Source organism: Antennarius striatus, chromosome 9 (assembly GCF_040054535.1).
Source record: "Antennarius striatus isolate MH-2024 chromosome 9, ASM4005453v1, whole genome shotgun sequence".
Lineage (NCBI taxonomy): Eukaryota > Metazoa > Chordata > Actinopteri > Lophiiformes > Antennariidae > Antennarius > Antennarius striatus.
The window spans coordinates 12,323,739-12,341,634 of record NC_090784.1 but is presented as its reverse complement, the minus strand read 5'-3'; the positions used below and the strand labels follow the sequence as shown (position 1 = coordinate 12,341,634).

The 17,896-nt window shown below is 41.1% G+C and overlaps 2 protein-coding genes across 2 annotated transcripts; both read left to right on the top strand.

Moving 5' to 3' along the window:
• Positions 1–88: 88 nt before the first annotated feature.
• zgc:66448 (uncharacterized protein LOC327401 homolog) lies at positions 89–6,152 on the top strand. The gene is made up of 2 exons (XM_068323697.1): positions 89–483; positions 753–6,152. Exons 1-2 carry the CDS (start codon positions 99–101, stop codon positions 4,322–4,324), a joined length of 3,957 nt encoding a protein of 1,318 aa, XP_068179798.1. The 5' UTR covers positions 89–98; the 3' UTR covers positions 4,325–6,152.
• A 705-nt stretch (positions 6,153–6,857) lies between these two features.
• Positions 6,858–16,624, top strand: si:ch211-261d7.6 (zinc finger protein 709). Its single transcript, XM_068324065.1, has 3 exons — positions 6,858–7,198; positions 9,143–10,690; positions 14,732–16,624. Exons 1-3 carry the CDS (start codon positions 7,081–7,083, stop codon positions 16,060–16,062), a joined length of 2,997 nt encoding a protein of 998 aa, XP_068180166.1. The 5' UTR covers positions 6,858–7,080; the 3' UTR covers positions 16,063–16,624.
• The last annotated feature ends 1,272 nt before the right edge of the window (positions 16,625–17,896 follow it).

The window sequence follows — 17,896 nt, the reverse complement described above, 5'->3', positions numbered from 1 at the left end:
GTTTTATTTTGAAAGTTAACACCGGAAGTAGCATGTGTTGTTGATGCCGGTTAGCATGATCCTGGTGTGTTCTGGACAAGGGGGTGCATGGGGGAAACATGGCCGCCGTAGACCCATCGGAGTCGCCGAAACGACATAAATCCCCTGCGGAGGAGGGTGAAACATCTGGGCGGAAGGACGAGGCGGTGGCGTCGGGAGGAATCCTCCATCAAGGAGAGGAAACAACACCCAGTAGAACAACACACGGCCGGGGGGATGAGCGGCGAGCCGACGCTGGCACCGACGGCGGCTGTACTGCGAGCCATTCTGATGTCGAGTCCGGAGCAGCAACCGACGGAACGACGTGCAAGTCTCAAGACGAGCCAACACCGACTGGAACAGCGACGGAGGGGCCTTCTGATGGCCAGCGGGCTCTCCCCTGGTCCGGAAAGGAGGGCGGCGGAGGAGAGGCGCCGAGACCCCCGCAGGAAAATCGAAAGTGTGGTATGCTAACGTTGTGTGTGTTTTCCCGTTAGCTTTAGCCTCCAGCCGGACCTGCGTTACTGTCTGCTGGACCGGTTCAGTTCTGTCAACTCTGCTAATGGCAATTACCATAACAGAATCAAGCTAGCGTCCCTCGCTGTGTGCCAAGAGCCTCACATTGGATGTGTTAGCTGTCAGTCTGATGCATGTGCTCTCTGTTTATTTGGAATAGATTCGTTTTTATTTGATATTAATAACTGTTTTTCCACTTTTAATTGCATTTATTGTAGACCACAGTGCTACACAGAGCTGTGATTTGCAGCAGAAGGCACATCACGTTGATGCAGCTGCTGCAGAAATTCATCTGGAGGAAATCTCACCTGCTGATGGGAAGCGTACGGAGAAGGAACCGGACAAGGGGAAACTGGGAAAGACGGATGGGATTGACGCCGCGACCGAGGATGACAAAAAGGCAGAGCGAGAATGGGGTGCCGGCACGACACGGCCAAAAAGATGTCGTTTGTCCTGCAAGGAGTGTGGGAAGACGTTCAGCCGCCGGGAGACGTTCAACCTTCACCGCCATTTTCATGCACACGAGGACGAGCTCTCGCCTCTCACCTGTAAAGATTGCGGCCTTACCTTCCAGCACCGCAGAGGCCTCATGAAACACAGAAAGGAACATAAAGAGAAAGTGGAGCGACTTCTTACCCCTAAAAAGGAAGTGGAAACAACAGAAGAAGGAAGCTTTCAGTGTGCAGAGTGTGTGAGGATCTTCTCCACGGTGGATAAGCTGAGAGACCACAGCTGCAGCGGTGCAGCAGAAAAGCCTTACCACTGTCCTCTGTGCCGCCAGGAGTTCCAGTTTAAGGTGTCTGTCACGAAGCACATGATCAGCCACTCCCAGGAGAGCACCTTTACATGTCAAGAATGCAGTCAGACGTTTCCAAACACCATCGCCCTCCGCTACCATCAAAGATGTCACACCGCCCTGAAACCCTATAAATGTCCAGAGTGTGGGATGGTTTTCAAACATTACTCTGTCATGGAAGACCACCGTCGTAAGCACACAGACAACACGCGCTCTCACCTGTGCAACGTCTGTGGGAAAACATTCAAGTACAGCAGCCTCCTTCATCAGCATCAGTATCTGCACACGGGCCAGAAACCGTTCCGCTGCCCCGAATGTGGGAAAAAATTTGCTTTCGCTCAGAACATGAAGGCGCACTGCCGGCAGCACAGACTGCATGAACTCAACCCCTCCACTGAGCAGCCCAGCAATCAGGCCCCCCCTACACCAGAGCCAGTCAAGGAGCCAATAAAAGAGAACGCAACCCAGAATGAGGAACCAAAACGCACATTCAACTGCCCCCTTTGTCCACAGACCTTCTGGGCACCAGCTAACCTCAGAGCTCACATGCTGATTCACGAGGCAGAGTATGAGATGCTCGAGAGAACACCCAGACCCCCCACTGAGGTTAATAAGCACTGGGAGAGGGGACACACCTGTCCCCACTGTCCATGTGTCTATCGTGATGAATCCAGTTTAAAATCACACCTGTTAAGTTTCCACAAGTCTGTAGCACATTATCTAGAGAAGGTGGCAGTGCCCACAAAAAAACAAACAACTCCATTGAACAGTGATAATTTGCAGGGGAAATGGAAGAATGATGGCGTGAGTATTAAGACGTACAAATGTCCCGAGTGTGGAAAAACTTTCCGCCACCGCTCAGTGTTAGAACTGCACATGCGCATACATTCCAAGGACAAGCCTTACCAGTGCAAAGTGTGTGGCAAGAGCTTTAGATTCAGCAGCTACTTGCAGCAGCATCTCATTATTCATACAGGCAAGAAGCCATACAAATGTCCCGACTGCGGGAAGGACTTTGCCTTCCTGCAGAACATGAGAACGCATCAGAAGCTGCATCAGGAAAAACCGTTCCGCTGCACCAGCTGCCGCAAAGGCTACAGCGACGAGTCCCAACTACAGCACCATATGTTATCTCATAATGGTGAAAAACCCCATAAGTGTGACCTTTGTGACAAGAGCTTTGGTTTGGCCTATCTGCTCCGTGATCACATGAACACACACACAGGAGAGAGACCTCATCGCTGCGAAGAGTGTAACAAAACCTTCTCTTGGTTTAGCAGCTTGCTAGTACATCAGAAGATACATGCTCGTAAGCGCCAGGGCTTCGTCCAGTATAACTCTCTCCCGGCGGGTGGTAAGGTGAGAGGCAGGGGCAGTCGGGGAAGGAGAGGGGGGAGGCTCAGTTGGGGTTTGTCAAGACCGTTGGGAGACTCAGGGATGGTTGGCTCTCAGAAGTCTGCGTATCCAGTATCTGCTCTGAGAGATCCGGAGATACACAGAAGGGCGGTCCAGCAGCAGTCTTCCATGCTGTCATCTCACATGGATTTACAAGCAAGGCAGCAGAAGGAGCCGTGGCGCTCTAACTTACACCCGCAGCCAGTGCAGTGGAAAGTAGATGGTGGAGAAGTAATGCCTGTTCCATCGCCACAGCAGCTACATGCAGGCCAACATCAGGTGCATCTGGACACTCCTTCACAGCCAGGCCTACAGCAGCATCATCTCAGAAATCCAGGCTGGGCCGACACAGCTTCGACATCTCAGTCAAGTCCCACATCGGCTCAGAATTCAGAGTTCTCACACATGAAAGATAATGCGTCTTCTGTTGTCAACTCCATCCTAGCAGCTCTGCCAAAAAAACCATGCCCATCGGTCGTCAGTGAGATGGAGCAGCTCAGACAGACCAAGCCTGTTACTTGGAGTAGCACATCCACCTCCACGGTGCTAGCGTCCACAAGCTCTTTGCACCATGATTTTACTGTTCCATCCTATGTAGACGGGGCAGCTCTGTGGAGTGTCAGACCTGCTCTGCCAACAAATTCACGGGGGTCTCCTAATAAGCTCGGCCAAGAGCTTCAGCTGCCGAGATGGCCAGGCATCCCAATATCAAGGCAAAAAGAGCCCCCCACATCTGCTAAGAAGGAGGACACTAGAGTGTGGGACATGAGCAATCCTAAAGTTATACCATCGACTGTTAACCTGCCAGACAAGCCATGGAACGGCTGTGACTTGCAAAAGCAGTGGGCTTCAGGCTTACCAGGTGCATCCACCTCAGCTCAAATAGACCAAAGCAGTGCTATGCCAATTTCAGCTCCTGTTTCTCACGGGGCAGGTAGCACACTGTGGGACATTCAGACACCACCAGGAATTCCAAAGACTATAAACTCTCCTGAAAAATTAGTAAATAATCAAGATTTTCAGCCACAACAGAAGCAGGTGTCATCTGGCTGGGCCAATGTACAGAGTCAGACGGCAACACAAAAGGTTCCCATCGCCATTCAATACGAGCCTCATCGTTTTGGGCAGGTGATGGGAACGCCAATATGGGGCTTCCAAAATAATCCCGTGGGTCCTCAAACATTACTCACTGGGCAGCTCAAGCCAGGGAATGGACAGGAGCTGCAACAACCAATGGTAACAGGCACTCAAATAATCATAAATCAGCCGTCTCCTTTCTTTTCACCCCCACTCGCTCCACTCCCTCCTCTCGGTTTGCCCGGTACTCACGCTCTCCACTCCGTCCCAGTTGGTGCACTTTCCAGACCTCCACACCCAAACATTTTTTTTGCACCGCAGGGTGTCATGAGCGAGAGAGCACACATGCCACAGACCCTGCCCCTACCTCAACTCACCCCAAGGACAGAATCTCACAAACTTGGACCCCGTTTGCCTTTTCCTCCCGAACGTCTTCTCCAGTGCATGATATGTGGATGCTCTCTTCCGCGGGAGCTGGATTTACAAATGCATTACCTGCAACATGCACAAGGAGAGATTTGACAATAACAAGACTTTTTTTTTCTACTTTTAGCAGAACCACGTGTGTTTCACCCTCAGTTGTGCAGTGTGACCAGTAGACTGGATGGGCATTAGAAACAAAAAAATATGTTTGATTTAGTCATTATATGTGATTTAAAGCCTCATATGAGGATGCACACAGTGTTGTTTGTGACAGCGTGTACGGACATTAGTCAAAGCATTACCTTCACCATAATTTTAAATCAATTTAAGTTATTCAAATACTTGATTAAACAACTTCTGAGGGGTACAGATTACAAAGGTTCTACAGTCTCCAACCCATCTATTGCCATTGATCTTTAGATTTAGAAAATTAGACCTTTTATAGTCCAGCTCTTATGTCTTGAACCATTGAACTGTGTCTGTTCATGTACAGTATACTGTGTGCCTTTTATGAGTACAGTCTGCATGTCTGCTGTCTTGGTATTCTAGGCCTAGTTTGTGCTTAAGGTAGATTCAACAATGTGACCTCACTCCCAAAGCAAAGAGCAACTTTCTAAGATACCGTTTAATGCAAGGTTTGTATTGGAGAGGTGGGATGGGTATCGTGCTCCCATATTACATGTGTCATACAAAGAAAGATTGACTCCATATAGTATGGTCCTGTTAAAAGTGTTAATATCTACAGACATATTGTCTGTGCCCAAATATCTCAAAAGACCACATCATGAGAATTTATCAAAACAAAGTTATTAACTCAATGTGACCATTACATGTTAAAGCATTTTCACAGTAAGTTGTGTTTAAATTTAACTGTGATTGGAACAGATACATCAATTAATATCAATTATTCATAACACTGTTTTCAAACTTCATAATAACTGACTCTTCCATTTTTGTGATGTTTTATTAATAGTTTTTGCAATAGTAACACAGATTTGAAACTGTTTAGACCCAATGGTTGTTTTGTTCTCGTCAGTCCAGCAAGTACATGTTTCAGCAGTGTCTTAACATGTTTTATAATGACGTATTAAGCTGATTTTGAAAGGCAGCACTTAGTACCTACTGTAAACTTATGTGTATCCCATGACAGAAGGACTATTTCAAATTGGAATGTTCCCTTATTTTTAAAATCGCGTCATTTTTGACTACAATTCAGTGTGTTGAGTTGTGAAAACTGAATGATTTAATTTCATAACCATAAAAATGGTTAAATACCAAAATTCTATCTCTTCTCTTATATAAGGTGACTTTCATTGCCCACAACATATAAATGACTGGAAATCTTCATTACTGCTGTGTAATAAATACTTTCCGTTTGTCACAATACGTCCCTGTGCACCTTAACATTTCAGCTTCTTGACATTCAAAAACATTTGCCCTTCTACCTCTATCCATTGTTTTAGCGTGGAAAGACTAATTTCCCAGGATTTCTACATATTGGATATAATTAAACTTGCCTTTGATTATCATGTATTCCGTGTACTCATTAGATAAACCTAATTCTGATTTGTTATTTTTTTGATTAAAGCTAAAAAAAAAGCTTGTATGCTATATGACAATTTTCTGCTCATCAGTGGATTTCTGCTATCTATAAATTCCGTCAATGTATTTTCAACACAGTAAATTAAATTGTCATTTAATTTTTTTGGCTTCTCACATCCCGCTTCAAAGAGATGATGTATTATAATTGTCAGTGTTTGTATGTTCGTCTGTCTATTATTTAGTCCACCAAATATCTTCGCAACCGTTGCAGATAGCAAGATGAAACAAAAAGCACATTACTTGGTCAGCAAAGGGGATGAAAATGAAATGATGACCTTGACCTTGAGAAAACTAGGTCATGGTCAAATTTCAACTTTTGCACACTCAGAAAGCGGATAAGATCGAAATTCGAGGGAGAAAGCCAGTGTGGGTAAGACCATAGATCAAAACTAGTGCTTTGATCTGTGACAGGTTAGAGCACTAGCTTTGATCTCTGACCTACGCAAGTAGGTCTGGGTAAAATTTTGAATTCAGGGGTGTCGTGGGATGTTGCAGCCTGTGACTGCCTTGGTTCTAGTTAAAACTTTTTTTTAATCATCAATATTGTCACTCTGCTGGTAATGCTGGAAAGCTATCAGCAACAACTAATGGGACTGTTTTCATTACCTCATTGCACATTTGATGTATATAGTAATCACTGGTCTAGATGGTAAACATATATGAGAATTACATTAATGTTCCATTAAAAATGTTCTGGCTGATAAAACGAGATTAAAATCTCCGATAGAATTCAAATTCAAATTTAAACTACAGGTAATTCCCATTTACAATTAAATGGTTAAACGTATGGTCAATTAAAATAAATAACAAAAGGACAACATACCCCTACTATAAAAAGGACGGAGTGGAGTGGAAAACATAATTTCCCCATTGTGTGGACGAATAAAAGTGGATTTGATTTGATTTTTGATTTGTGGTCATCAGTGTATGGGCGTTCCTGTTCTGTGTAAACCAATGAGCTGCTTTCCTGTCGTGTCGTCACAGAAACGCTCCGCAGCCGCAGTGATCAGGCCCTTCCCCACCGCGGCGCACACCATTGTCGTGTTACACGGCTGCTGAAATATCGTGTTTTGTTTTGCTTGAAACAAAATATCATCTCATTATGTCGTAACGTATTAGATTAATTTTCTGTTATTTTTATTTTGGCCCTGTGGTGAGTGACTCCGGATGAGAAAAAGTTTTAAAATAAAAGAACAGGTCGAACGAGCACTAGCTACTGTACGCTAGCATTAGCAAAACAGAGCTTCGCCAAGATGGACGAAGCTGCTGCTGCTGCGGCGATTAAAGAGGATGGAGCTGATATGAAGCCCAATAACGAAGACGAAACGTGGGAAAACAACGTCGTTTCGAAAGCTGGACGCAACCCTCATGGTCAGTAACCAATTATCATTTAGCTGAGTGTAAACGATCCTTACAACATCAATGTGTTCGGGGAACTAATAATGACTTTCAAAGTTATAAACTTGAATATACCGGCATGAAATGATTGTGGCGAGATAGCGCCAATTTAGCGACAAACGCATCATGTTAACAATTAGCATGTTAGTTCTGTGTACAGGTCCGGTCTTTTGTACGGTGCATGTTCAAATTAATATCTATATTTATTGGTAGAATTGAAACATAGAAATTAAAAGCTGACTGATTGATGCATGTTTCATAAACTTCTAAACGTCAAAATGCATTGAGGCATTCAGATCCCATTGGACTCACAACTCTGCAGAGATGGTTGATGATGCCTATGGTCACATTCTATTGCCAGCATGCAGGAAAATGTGTCCTGCACTCAAATGAAGGGATGTCCAGCCTGTTAAACCGACGGCTGTATTTCAGTACACATTAGGAACAATTTGGATGGTAATCATACCATGAACACTTGATGATGGCTATGCCACAATTGGCTTTCAGACAATACATCAGGAGCCACTGATGCATGCACTTCTTCATGAACATGATATGTAGCTCAGGTACGTGTCCAATTCTGCTGTTTTGTTTTAAAAAAAACAACAAACATATTTAACAAATAGTACTTTACATAGAGGGACTAAAAAACTTTAAAAAATCAGTGGTACAGAGAAAGTCACAGACATCACTATTGACTGTATAACAAACCCCACCTCAAACTAAATTATGGGTTATGTAGATTGTGTACATGCATAGGTCTTCACAGAGATAAGTATATGTCATAAGTCCACTTCCTTTTTCCCCTTCTTATTCTGTCACAGATACAACTTAAATACTTTATTTATTTACTTCATTTAATTTTAGACCAAAGCCTCTGTAATCAAACTTACTTTGTAATCATACTCTCAAAAATAGTTTAATTATTTTACTTTACCACTATTATTACACAGATATTTCTGTACTTCTGGTTACTGCATTGCTTTAGCACTATGTGTAATGACAATAAAATTGAACCTAATCAAATTATTTTCTTGAACCAAAAAAAAATCAATTATCTACTACTATTAATGAGGATAGGTACATTGTGAACTCTTACACCGTTACAACTAGGTTACTGTAATGACAATTGCTCTACATGGTTGGACTCACTCACCTTCCAAGATGAGAGCAGGTGAGGTTCTTCACAGACTCTTAAACAACTATTTTTAGAGTTTTTTTTATTTCGGAGAAAAATAATTTTTCAGCATATATTTTCCTGTCAGATTTGGAGTAACTCCTTTAAGTTGTGCGTTTGATGATAAAAAAAACGGTATTACTTTGTTGTGGTGTCACTGTATCTGCACTTAGTGACTCCATTTCTCAGCTTTATTGGCCAAGACTATTGTTTCAGTGTTCTTTCTCATCGTACAAGCCATCAGCTATCAATGACAGGAGCTTTATTGACAAACCTCATCCAAAAGCGCCTTGAAACATAAAGCAATGTTCAACGCTTATCAGAAGAGATTTTGATATTTTTAAGATTAAATGAGTAAAAGTCAGTCTGTTGGAAACAATTACTCAATATAATGTTAGAAAATGGTCGTGTTTCATATAGTTGTGGGAGTAGCATCAATGACAAGTTTTTCTCCATCACAACATTATGGTGCAAATCAACAGGCATCAAATAATAAAATACTTAAAATCTGAGATGAAATGTAATGAAATTGTCATCTCTTGTAGGTGGCATTGTGTTAGTCAAAACTATATTTTTGTGATTATGCTGTAAAACTCGATCCAGTTCTATAATAAAGACACGTTTTGCACCTGTTTTGTCATTTGTGTGCCACCCCCCCACCCCCCCTTGTTTTTTTCCCTCTTTCACTCTCCCGAAACAGGAATGGCTTTGACCTCCTATTTTCCCCTTTCTATTTTTAGGGGTTGGGGTTTTCTGCTGTCGGTGTGGAGAGGCCTTCAGGGAGGAGAGTGCCTATTTGGAGCATCGTCAGCATCACCTGCAAGAAGACATGCATTTAGGAGGCCGGTTGGAACGATTAAATAATGGAGAAACGGACAAAAAAACTGCTAATTTCTGTACTTCATGCTCAGTCTCATTTGTTGAAGCAAGTGATTTCCATTTGCACATGGAGAAGAACCATAGTCAAATCTCCCCAAACAAGCCCCATATTAAAACAAATTCTGGGATAACAAAGCAGAAAACCTACGAATGTCTAGAATGTGGAAAATGTTATGGGGTAATCGGACACTTCCTTAACCATCAGCGTTCACACAGGTTAGCCTCCAAATCATTATTTCATGACCTTGATGATTTGAAAAAGAAGCAATTTCAGTGTGAAACATGTGGTAGAAATTATTCTCGTGCCTCAGCTCTTGATGCACACCGTCGATGTCATGAGGAAAAACTGATAAAGGCAACTAACAAGGGTTTAAGGGATGTATGTCACACTGAGGAGTCAGTAGTTGAAGCCAAGCCAAGTGAAATCCAGGTGAATGATTCCACTGAAAAGGCTTTTAAGTGTTCATGTGGTAAAGCTTTTATTACTCTGATGCGTCTGAAAACACATCAGCGATTTAGCCGCAATAGTCAGTGTCCTCCAGAAGAAATTATAGAAAAACCAAAGAAAACCATCGACAAGTTTCGATGTGATGAGTGTAAAAAAACTTTTTCTGGACATATAGCCCTCTACAACCATCAGCGATGGCATGCTAATCACTCAGATAATCAAACAACAAAGTTCCCATGTGAGCAGTGCGGAAAAGTATTTGTGAGTCCAACGTTCTACTACAAGCACCAGCGCACAGTGCACAGTGATGAGACCCCAGCAAAGTCGTTTGATCATCAAGTGTGTCAGCTACAGAAGAAGGCATTTGAATGTAAAGATTGTGGGCTGAAGTTTTCCAGGGCTTCGGCTCTCCACTCCCACCAGCTTCATCACACAGACGTGTTCAGTGAAACAGAGAAAGATCCCCAGTTATACATTCCTTCGCTACCTCAACCGAAGATCTCGGGAACTGAAACTAAAGGGATTGAGAACAAACAATTGGAATGGGATAATGTGCCTCCTATCATATCTGAAGAAAATTCACATACAAATGACATTGAAGAAGATGTGGATAGTTATGAACCTGGGGATTTTAATGTACAGGTGATCAGTGCAAGTGAATCTGAGGACGAGTCTGTTCGAGACGTGAATCCTGATCTTGAACTGCTGTGTGAATCGGATCAAGAAGTAAGAGAATATGAGACCAATGCAGTTTCGAAATCAGAACTGGATTTGAAAATTGTACAAATTGACGATGACCTAACTGATGTGCAGCCTGCACCAATAGCAAAAGAAGAAGAGAATAATACAACCGAAGAGAGATTTGATTGTCCAGAGTGTTACCGTTGGTTTTCTAGTGCATCTTCACTGCGTGTTCACAGAGTGTGGCATGGCATTCAAAACAGAAGACGTCAGAATCAAGGTCAGTCAGTGTCAGTTTACACATGTGACATATGTTCCCATGAAGCCAGTAGTTATGTAGCACACTGTAGTCACATCCAACAACACACAAATGAAAACACAAGTAATGATGGTTTGTGCCCAGCAGAAGAATCTGAAAGAGATTTGGCATGCAATGAGTGTGGTAAAGGCTTCTCTCGATTGTCTGCATTAGTTTTCCATCAGTTGCATCATCCCAAAAAAAAGCAATTCCAATGCCCAGATTGCATGACGTCTTATTTGCATGCATCTAGTTTGTTCAACCATATGAAAAACTGCTCAGTGCAAAAGAATGAGAATATGTCAGTTAGTAAGAAAGAGTACAATCCAAAGAAAACCCTCCTAGGACCAAAGAATTATCATTGTGATCACTGTGGGAAGGGATTTTGGTCTTTAGGAGCTTTTTCACACCACAAGCAAAAACAGACTGAATGTGCAGACTTGAGGTTAAGAAAAGGTCTCACAGGATCTTTGCGCACAGTTGACAGACGCCCGCGCTCCAAGATAGCATGTCCAGTGTGTGGTAGAACGTTCAGACACAAGGGCATTATGGCATTGCACAAAAGAAAACATGAAAATGGAAATCATAAATGTGAACTCTGCGACAGGTCATTCCGTCTTTTCTCCAGTCTCCTTAGACATCAGGTTGTGCACAATGACCAGCTACTCCCACCACCAATTAAGTCTTTTCAGCATCAGGTTGAGCAATTGAAAAAAAACACATACAGCTGTCCTGACTGTGGGAAGCTTTTTTCACGAGCCAAAGCACTTCAGTTTCACATGAAAAGTCATGGGTATGAAACCGGGTACTCACCATCATCGCCAAGATCTACCGTCAAACTGGACACACTACAATGTGCAACATGTCTTGCACATTTTAACAGCAAGACCTCTTTGAAGGCTCATCAAAAACTTTGCATTAAAAAAGACAATCAAGTACTTGATTGTGAGGCAGATCATATGAGTGTTGGCACACAGGAAGTACTTAAAGAAAAAGGAGTTAATTTGGAATTAAATGAAATTGGCACAATGGAACTTAATGTAGGTACTCAAACGGGTGGTCCCAACTTAGAAAATCTAAGTACAAATGATCTTAAATACAAGTGCAACAAGTGTGAAAGAAGTTTTGCAGTAATTGGAGCATTGAATTTTCATAAAAGAATTCATAATGAAGGTTACAAGGCAGAAGAAAATGCTAAGTCATCTATGTCTCTAATATTTAAGAAACTCAAACAGGAAGAACCAAGTAAAGGATTATTTCAATGTTCAGAATGTGGGAGGCGATTCTTGTCAAACTCTGCGCTTGGGTCCCACAAAAGATGGCACAAAGAAAAGAAATTTTCCCAAACTTTAAGAGATGACTTGAAATCTGTTAACCAAAAGACAGAGGGTGGACCTTTTCCTTGCCAAAACTGTGGCAAGCAATTCTTTAATCTCTGTGTTCTCCAGCGCCACCAAATGTTAAATCTTCAATGTCAAACTAACATGGAGCCAGAATGTGATTCAAAAGTAAGTGTGGAGACCAGAAACTTACTAGGTTCTAAGAATTCAGAGTTTTCAGATCTGATTTTTAGTAAAACATTTGTGCAAGATTCACTTCCAGATGCAAAATTTGAAAATGAGCAACATAACACCTTGGAATCGACAGATCATGAAAAAGACAGATTTGTATTGTTTGACCAAGTCCCAAAACAGGTTAACAGCAATGTTCAATGCAGTGAGTTTATGTCACTGACACTGAAGACAAAACCTCACCAGTGTCCTCTCTGCACGATGACCTTTGCCAAAGCAGAAGGATTACGTGCCCACAAATGGCAGGCCCACCCAATGAAGATGAAAGGCAAATATATCTCTTCCCATACTAAAGTAGTTCCCACTGTATCAAGTAGTGAAGCAAAAAAGCCTGAAGATTCACTAGCTGTAAACAGTGCTAAAATGACAGTGAAAGATGGCTTTGTCGGGTCTGGTACCTCACCTGTAAAATCTGTCTCAATCCATGATTGTGGAGTGCAGTGTAGTCCTGGTCCCTTACTTGACTGTAAGAACATGTTCAAGGAGGTAAATTTCCAATCTGATCAGGAAACTCACATTCCTGACACCAGAGCTGAGTTTTCTTCACCTCTTAACCGTTTGTCGGATCATTCCGTAAAATTTTTCTTTAAGTGTGCTAAATGTGGAAAGGCTTTCCAAACGGAAGAACAGTTAGAAACCCATAAGACTAAGGGAAAAAGCCGGCCTTATTGTTGTGCGCTGTGCTGCCAGGGTTTGTGGACTGAGAGTCAGCTGCAGCAGCACCTCCTGTGGCACGACGAAGTCCGCTGTCGTCTCCCAAATGAGGTCCGCTTCAGACTCAGCACTGCAGTGACTTCAAAAACACTAAAATCCAACATCCTGTCTGCCGACAGCCAAACTTCAACGTTACACCAAACTATACTTGACCCAGATAGTCAGTCGCAGATAAGTCTTGAATGCCAGCCTAACAGCAAAGCCTTTTTTTCTCCTACCATGTTACAAAAAAACAAAACTCCGCTCTGCAACAGTGACTCCTATCATTGCTCTATTTGCCCCCGGACCTTCAGTGAAATACAGGAGCTCATTGATCATCACCAGGAATGTAGTGGTAATTTCAGTAATACAGAGTGATACCTCTGCTGCTTTCAGAAAAAGAGATTCCAGAGGCAGTGCCTTGAATTTGAAGTGTTTTTTGTTGAAAAAACATTTGAGTGCACCGGTGCTACATTTGACATGTCTGTGAATAGCATTGAAATAACAAGCTGATGAGGATTGAAAGGGAAAGAAACTAGATTGAGGATTTCTGGGGGTTCTTTTGTTTCTTTTTTGTGGTTGGCAAACTAAGTGTTTTCAGCTACAAAAGTATTATTAGTCATTTCTATGAGCTAATTAGAAGCCTTGTGTTTGCTTTGTTATTTCATGTTTTTTTGTTCTGTATCCTAAAACTTGCTTGACACTGGATTAGAACATGTAAAAAAGTTACTCTTTTAGATGTTGCAGATGAATAGTTTGGAACCACCCAATGTCTTTTTTTTTCTTTCGAATATAGCTGTTAATTGAGTCATGTGTTATTCTTTTTGAGATCACTGATAGTATGATAGTTCATACCAAGATATTTCAAAAAAAATTGTGCGTGAAAGTTTGTCCTCTTGCAAAACATTACACAACAAATGTATATTAATTTTGCTGGTGTCATTTTAAATGCCCACTAAGTTTGCTAGTCAAGGTTCTATTCCAGCGAAGAAATATGAAATTACATTGTGTGCATGGTTTATGGAAACAAGCTGAAACTGTTCCATGGATTAGTCAAACTGACTTTAAGGGATTCAAAAAGTAGTTGTTTGTAGATACAGTATGCTTTGCATTAATGTGTGTAAGCTTCCATGTCGTTTCCTTTTTGATGTTATGTTTTGGGAAGGTTATGCATTACTTAAGCTAAAATAGACCTTACATTCATGAGAGATGGGTAGTTTGAGCAGTATTTTTTTAATGAATTGATTTAAACATGCTGTTACTAAAACCAATACACCAAAAGTTGAAAATAAATTGACGTTGCGTGAATTATCAGGTGATTTGAGTGATTTATTTATTTCTCAGTTTAGTTCATCTCCAGTCTGATTTGTTCATTTATCCATTTTATGTCTTGCTCGTTGTTTGTAATAGTGTTCTTGTTAAAAATTAAGTTTGACACCATCTTGAGTCCAAAACAATGCAGTGCGGGGTATTACTTTCATACCTGATTTAAAATTGAAAATGTTCGGTAATGGGTATTTGTAATTACTCCCCATCAGTGAATGAAGAAAGCAGCAACTCTGTAAGTTTATACTCATACAATAAAACAATGCTAATGTTACATAACCTGGCTTCTTGTATACTTTTTACTAGTCTTTGAAATTTTTTTCTAAAAAAAATTTTTTAAGGAGATAACTTTTTGTGCTCATAATATTGTGTTAAAAATATTAAACAATATTTTTTCTTTACATACCTTAATTTATTTTTTCCTCTATTGTAGCACAACGGATCAGCTTTACATGTGAGGATTGTGGGATGATGTTTACAGACCAGGAAGTCTTCAGTACTCACCTGCACCAGCATGCCCTGGAAGAGGATGAGCAGATGGGAGACAGCAGTAATAGTACGGCAGATCTGGACTCTGAGAAAAGAGACACCGGAGAAAACAATGTAGACACAGGTGTTGATGCGGATGAGTCTGTCATGAGCACTTTTTCACAAATGAAAACCCTGATACAGGATGATGATGTCTCAATGGATACGAAAAATAACCAGGGTTACGGTTGCTCGCTCTGCGGGAAAGTTTATTCATACATGACTGCATTCAAAAAACACAAACAATGGCATAAAAAAGAATTATCTAGAAGTCACACTCAGACTGACAATAATTCACATAACTTTAAGTGTCCGTGGTGTGGGCTGTTATTTACCAGGCAAATACAACTACTTGTTCACTTGAGAGATCACCAGTCACAAATTTCATTTGAATCACAACCAGTTCTCAGATGTGATACGTGTGCTAAAGACTACGCCAATTTACGATCATGGATGACTCATATGCAGCTTCATGAAGACCGACCGTTTTGGTGTTTAAGTTGTGCCCGAGGCTTTATAAATGAAGGCGAACTAGATAAACACCTGCAGAGACATGACAGCAGGATACACAAGTGCAATATTTGCCACAAGAGCTTCTCCATTTACTCCCACCTCACAGATCACTGTAACACCCACACTGGTCTAAATCCTTACCAGTGTGCGTTATGCGGGAACAGCTTTCGGTTTGCTGAAGATCTGATTTTACATAAGAAAAATCACATTGGAGGTTGCATTGCATCAAGTGGAATGCCCCTTGGGATAAAAAATGCAATTATCGCAACAAAGCAAGTTTTAAAGAAAATAGATACTTGCTCTAAATTCAAGGAGAAGACAGAAATGGATACAAATCTGGAAGGGCTGTCAGAAAAGGAAGAACGTCCAGAGAAAAATAATCCTCAAAAGCCATGTGAGACTGCTGGGTTTAAGGATCAATCAAATTCTGATGAGTCAGATTGTGGAGAGCCCGCCCATCAGTTCAAATCATCTGGATCGTTTGGCTTAGTTGGAACTGATACACCTACCCGGAAATCAGGAACTGTCGAGCCTCAAGTAGAAGAGGAGATGGGTAAGAGTGAGTCACAAGAGGCGTGTGTGCTCAGAGAGCACAAGTATTGGCATTGGGAGTGTTGGGAATGTGACATGGGCTTCGATGAGGTGGAGAAGCTGCATTTGCATTATATAAAACACGCAACTGGGGAGCTGCCTATTATACAGGACGACGTCACTGACAGCTGAGGGCTTGCTCAAACTATAAGTTTGTTGGTGTCTTGATGTCCGTGACTGTACAGGATTCACGAGGCTTGTGTTAATGAGGAATATATGAATCAAAAGAAGCTTTTACGCCATGGTAGAGGTATGTGCTATATTAATGATCCTGTTTCTCAAAATTTATGCATTTCTTATGGGATGAAAAAAAGCTTGCTGTTGATGGGTTGGAAGGTGGTGTGTGCTTACTGTTCCAGGACAAGGACAATTCCTGGGGAGACTGATGAATGTATGTAAAACAGTGCGAGGCTCAGTAATACATGCTGTGAATCATTCTATGACTAGTGTGTTTTGGGAGTTTATATTTGATACGGACGTTTCTTTTAGAAACTAGAAAATGCTACACTGGAGTAAAACATTTTGCCTGTGCTTTAAAAATGAATAAAGCTAAATATTATCCAAACTGTTTCTTTTCTTAACTGCATAGAGGGCATTAACACCCAGTTGTGATGTACTAAGTTATTAGTCCAAATTCATGTTGCTCTTAACTAGCTTTTCCCTCCCAACATTATAGCCAAGTACTTAAACTAAAATACCAGGTGTAACTTATAAATGTTATAAATGTAAATCATTGTAATGTAAAATAAACATAACTACTCTTTAATGTTAAATAACAATTCAAGATCATTCAAGATCAATCTATTCCAGTGAAAAAAAGAAAAATAACATCAAACACAAGTTTGGACATTATCTTTGTTCAAACCTTTTGTCAATGTTAAAATGGGCTTAATTACTGCATTGTGGGTTAATGTAGTTTTTATTCAAAGCACACTTTTGACCTGTTTATTTCTAGACACTGACCTTTTATGCTGTTGTGGGCCACATAAAATGATGGGTTTGACGCATGTGGTCTAAAAGATGATATGATTAGATATACTGAGATTGAGTTTTCATTAAAAAAACAAAAGCAAATTCAATGACCTTGTTTGAACATGTTTTAACAAAGCCTAAGTAATGTAGTACGTATACACATTTAAGGGATGTCAATGCGGTACCACTTTTTGGTTGAATTTAAGGAAACTTTCTCTATTTTAAATTGAGTGCATCTATATGTAGGGTGGGGTTACTGGTAATTCTTCACATTTGGGGTTTAATCACATTTGCATTTTTATGATAAATCATCTAAAAATGCAACTTTTACATGAATATCCATGACGCCTTATTCCATATAATCCAAAATGTCCACGAGCATGGTAAAATAACTCACTCTCGTAAAAAAATTTGAGGATCGAAGAACAAAGCCTCCAAAAGAAGAAGAAAGAATGGTACAAGTGGGGCAATCATCCTGCTATCATCCTTTTGGCAGGGAAAACTAAATCCTGTGAAAAACAAGTTTGGGATTGAATGTGACAATATGAACATCTTTCATGTACTTGGAAGCAGCAGCAGACAGACGAGTGGGATGACATCCAGAGGTCATGTAAATCCAACACCGGGAAGATTACTTTGCTGATGGAGTGGAGACACACTAATGTGCTGTACTGCAAAAATGCTACGTACTTCCGCTGCTTGCATTTTTGTGTTGTTCTTGTTTTTGTTTTGTTTTTTGTTCCTTAATAAATAAATAAAAAACTTGGTACATTACAAAAATAAGTTTTGCATGTCGAAGGACACGAAAAACCTGAACAAATTGAACAAATTTTCAAGGAAACACTGTTTTTATATTTGAGTGTACATAGATATACGGTTATTCACCTTTTACCAGAGCTGTTTTCTCAACTGAGTCCAAGTCTGCATGTGCAGCTGCGTCCCTTAGCACTTTTACAAATGTTCAAACCCATAGACTATGTGAAAGCAAACAAAT

Bases quoted from the DNA above. Each gene is read 5' to 3' on its own strand.
- zgc:66448 (XM_068323697.1), top strand. From the start codon at position 99: ATGGCCGCCGTAGACCCATCGGAGTCGCCGAAACGACATAAATCCCCT. The intron at 484-752 runs GTATGCTAACGT...CATTTATTGTAG, and splicing joins GCAGGAAAATCGAAAGTGTG to ACCACAGTGCTACACAGAGC.
- si:ch211-261d7.6 (XM_068324065.1), top strand. From the start codon at position 7,081: ATGGACGAAGCTGCTGCTGCTGCGGCGATTAAAGAGGATGGAGCTGAT. The intron at 7,199-9,142 runs GTCAGTAACCAA...TTCTATTTTTAG, and splicing joins AGCTGGACGCAACCCTCATG to GGGTTGGGGTTTTCTGCTGT. The intron at 10,691-14,731 runs GTCAGTCAGTGT...CCTCTATTGTAG, and splicing joins CAGAAGACGTCAGAATCAAG to CACAACGGATCAGCTTTACA.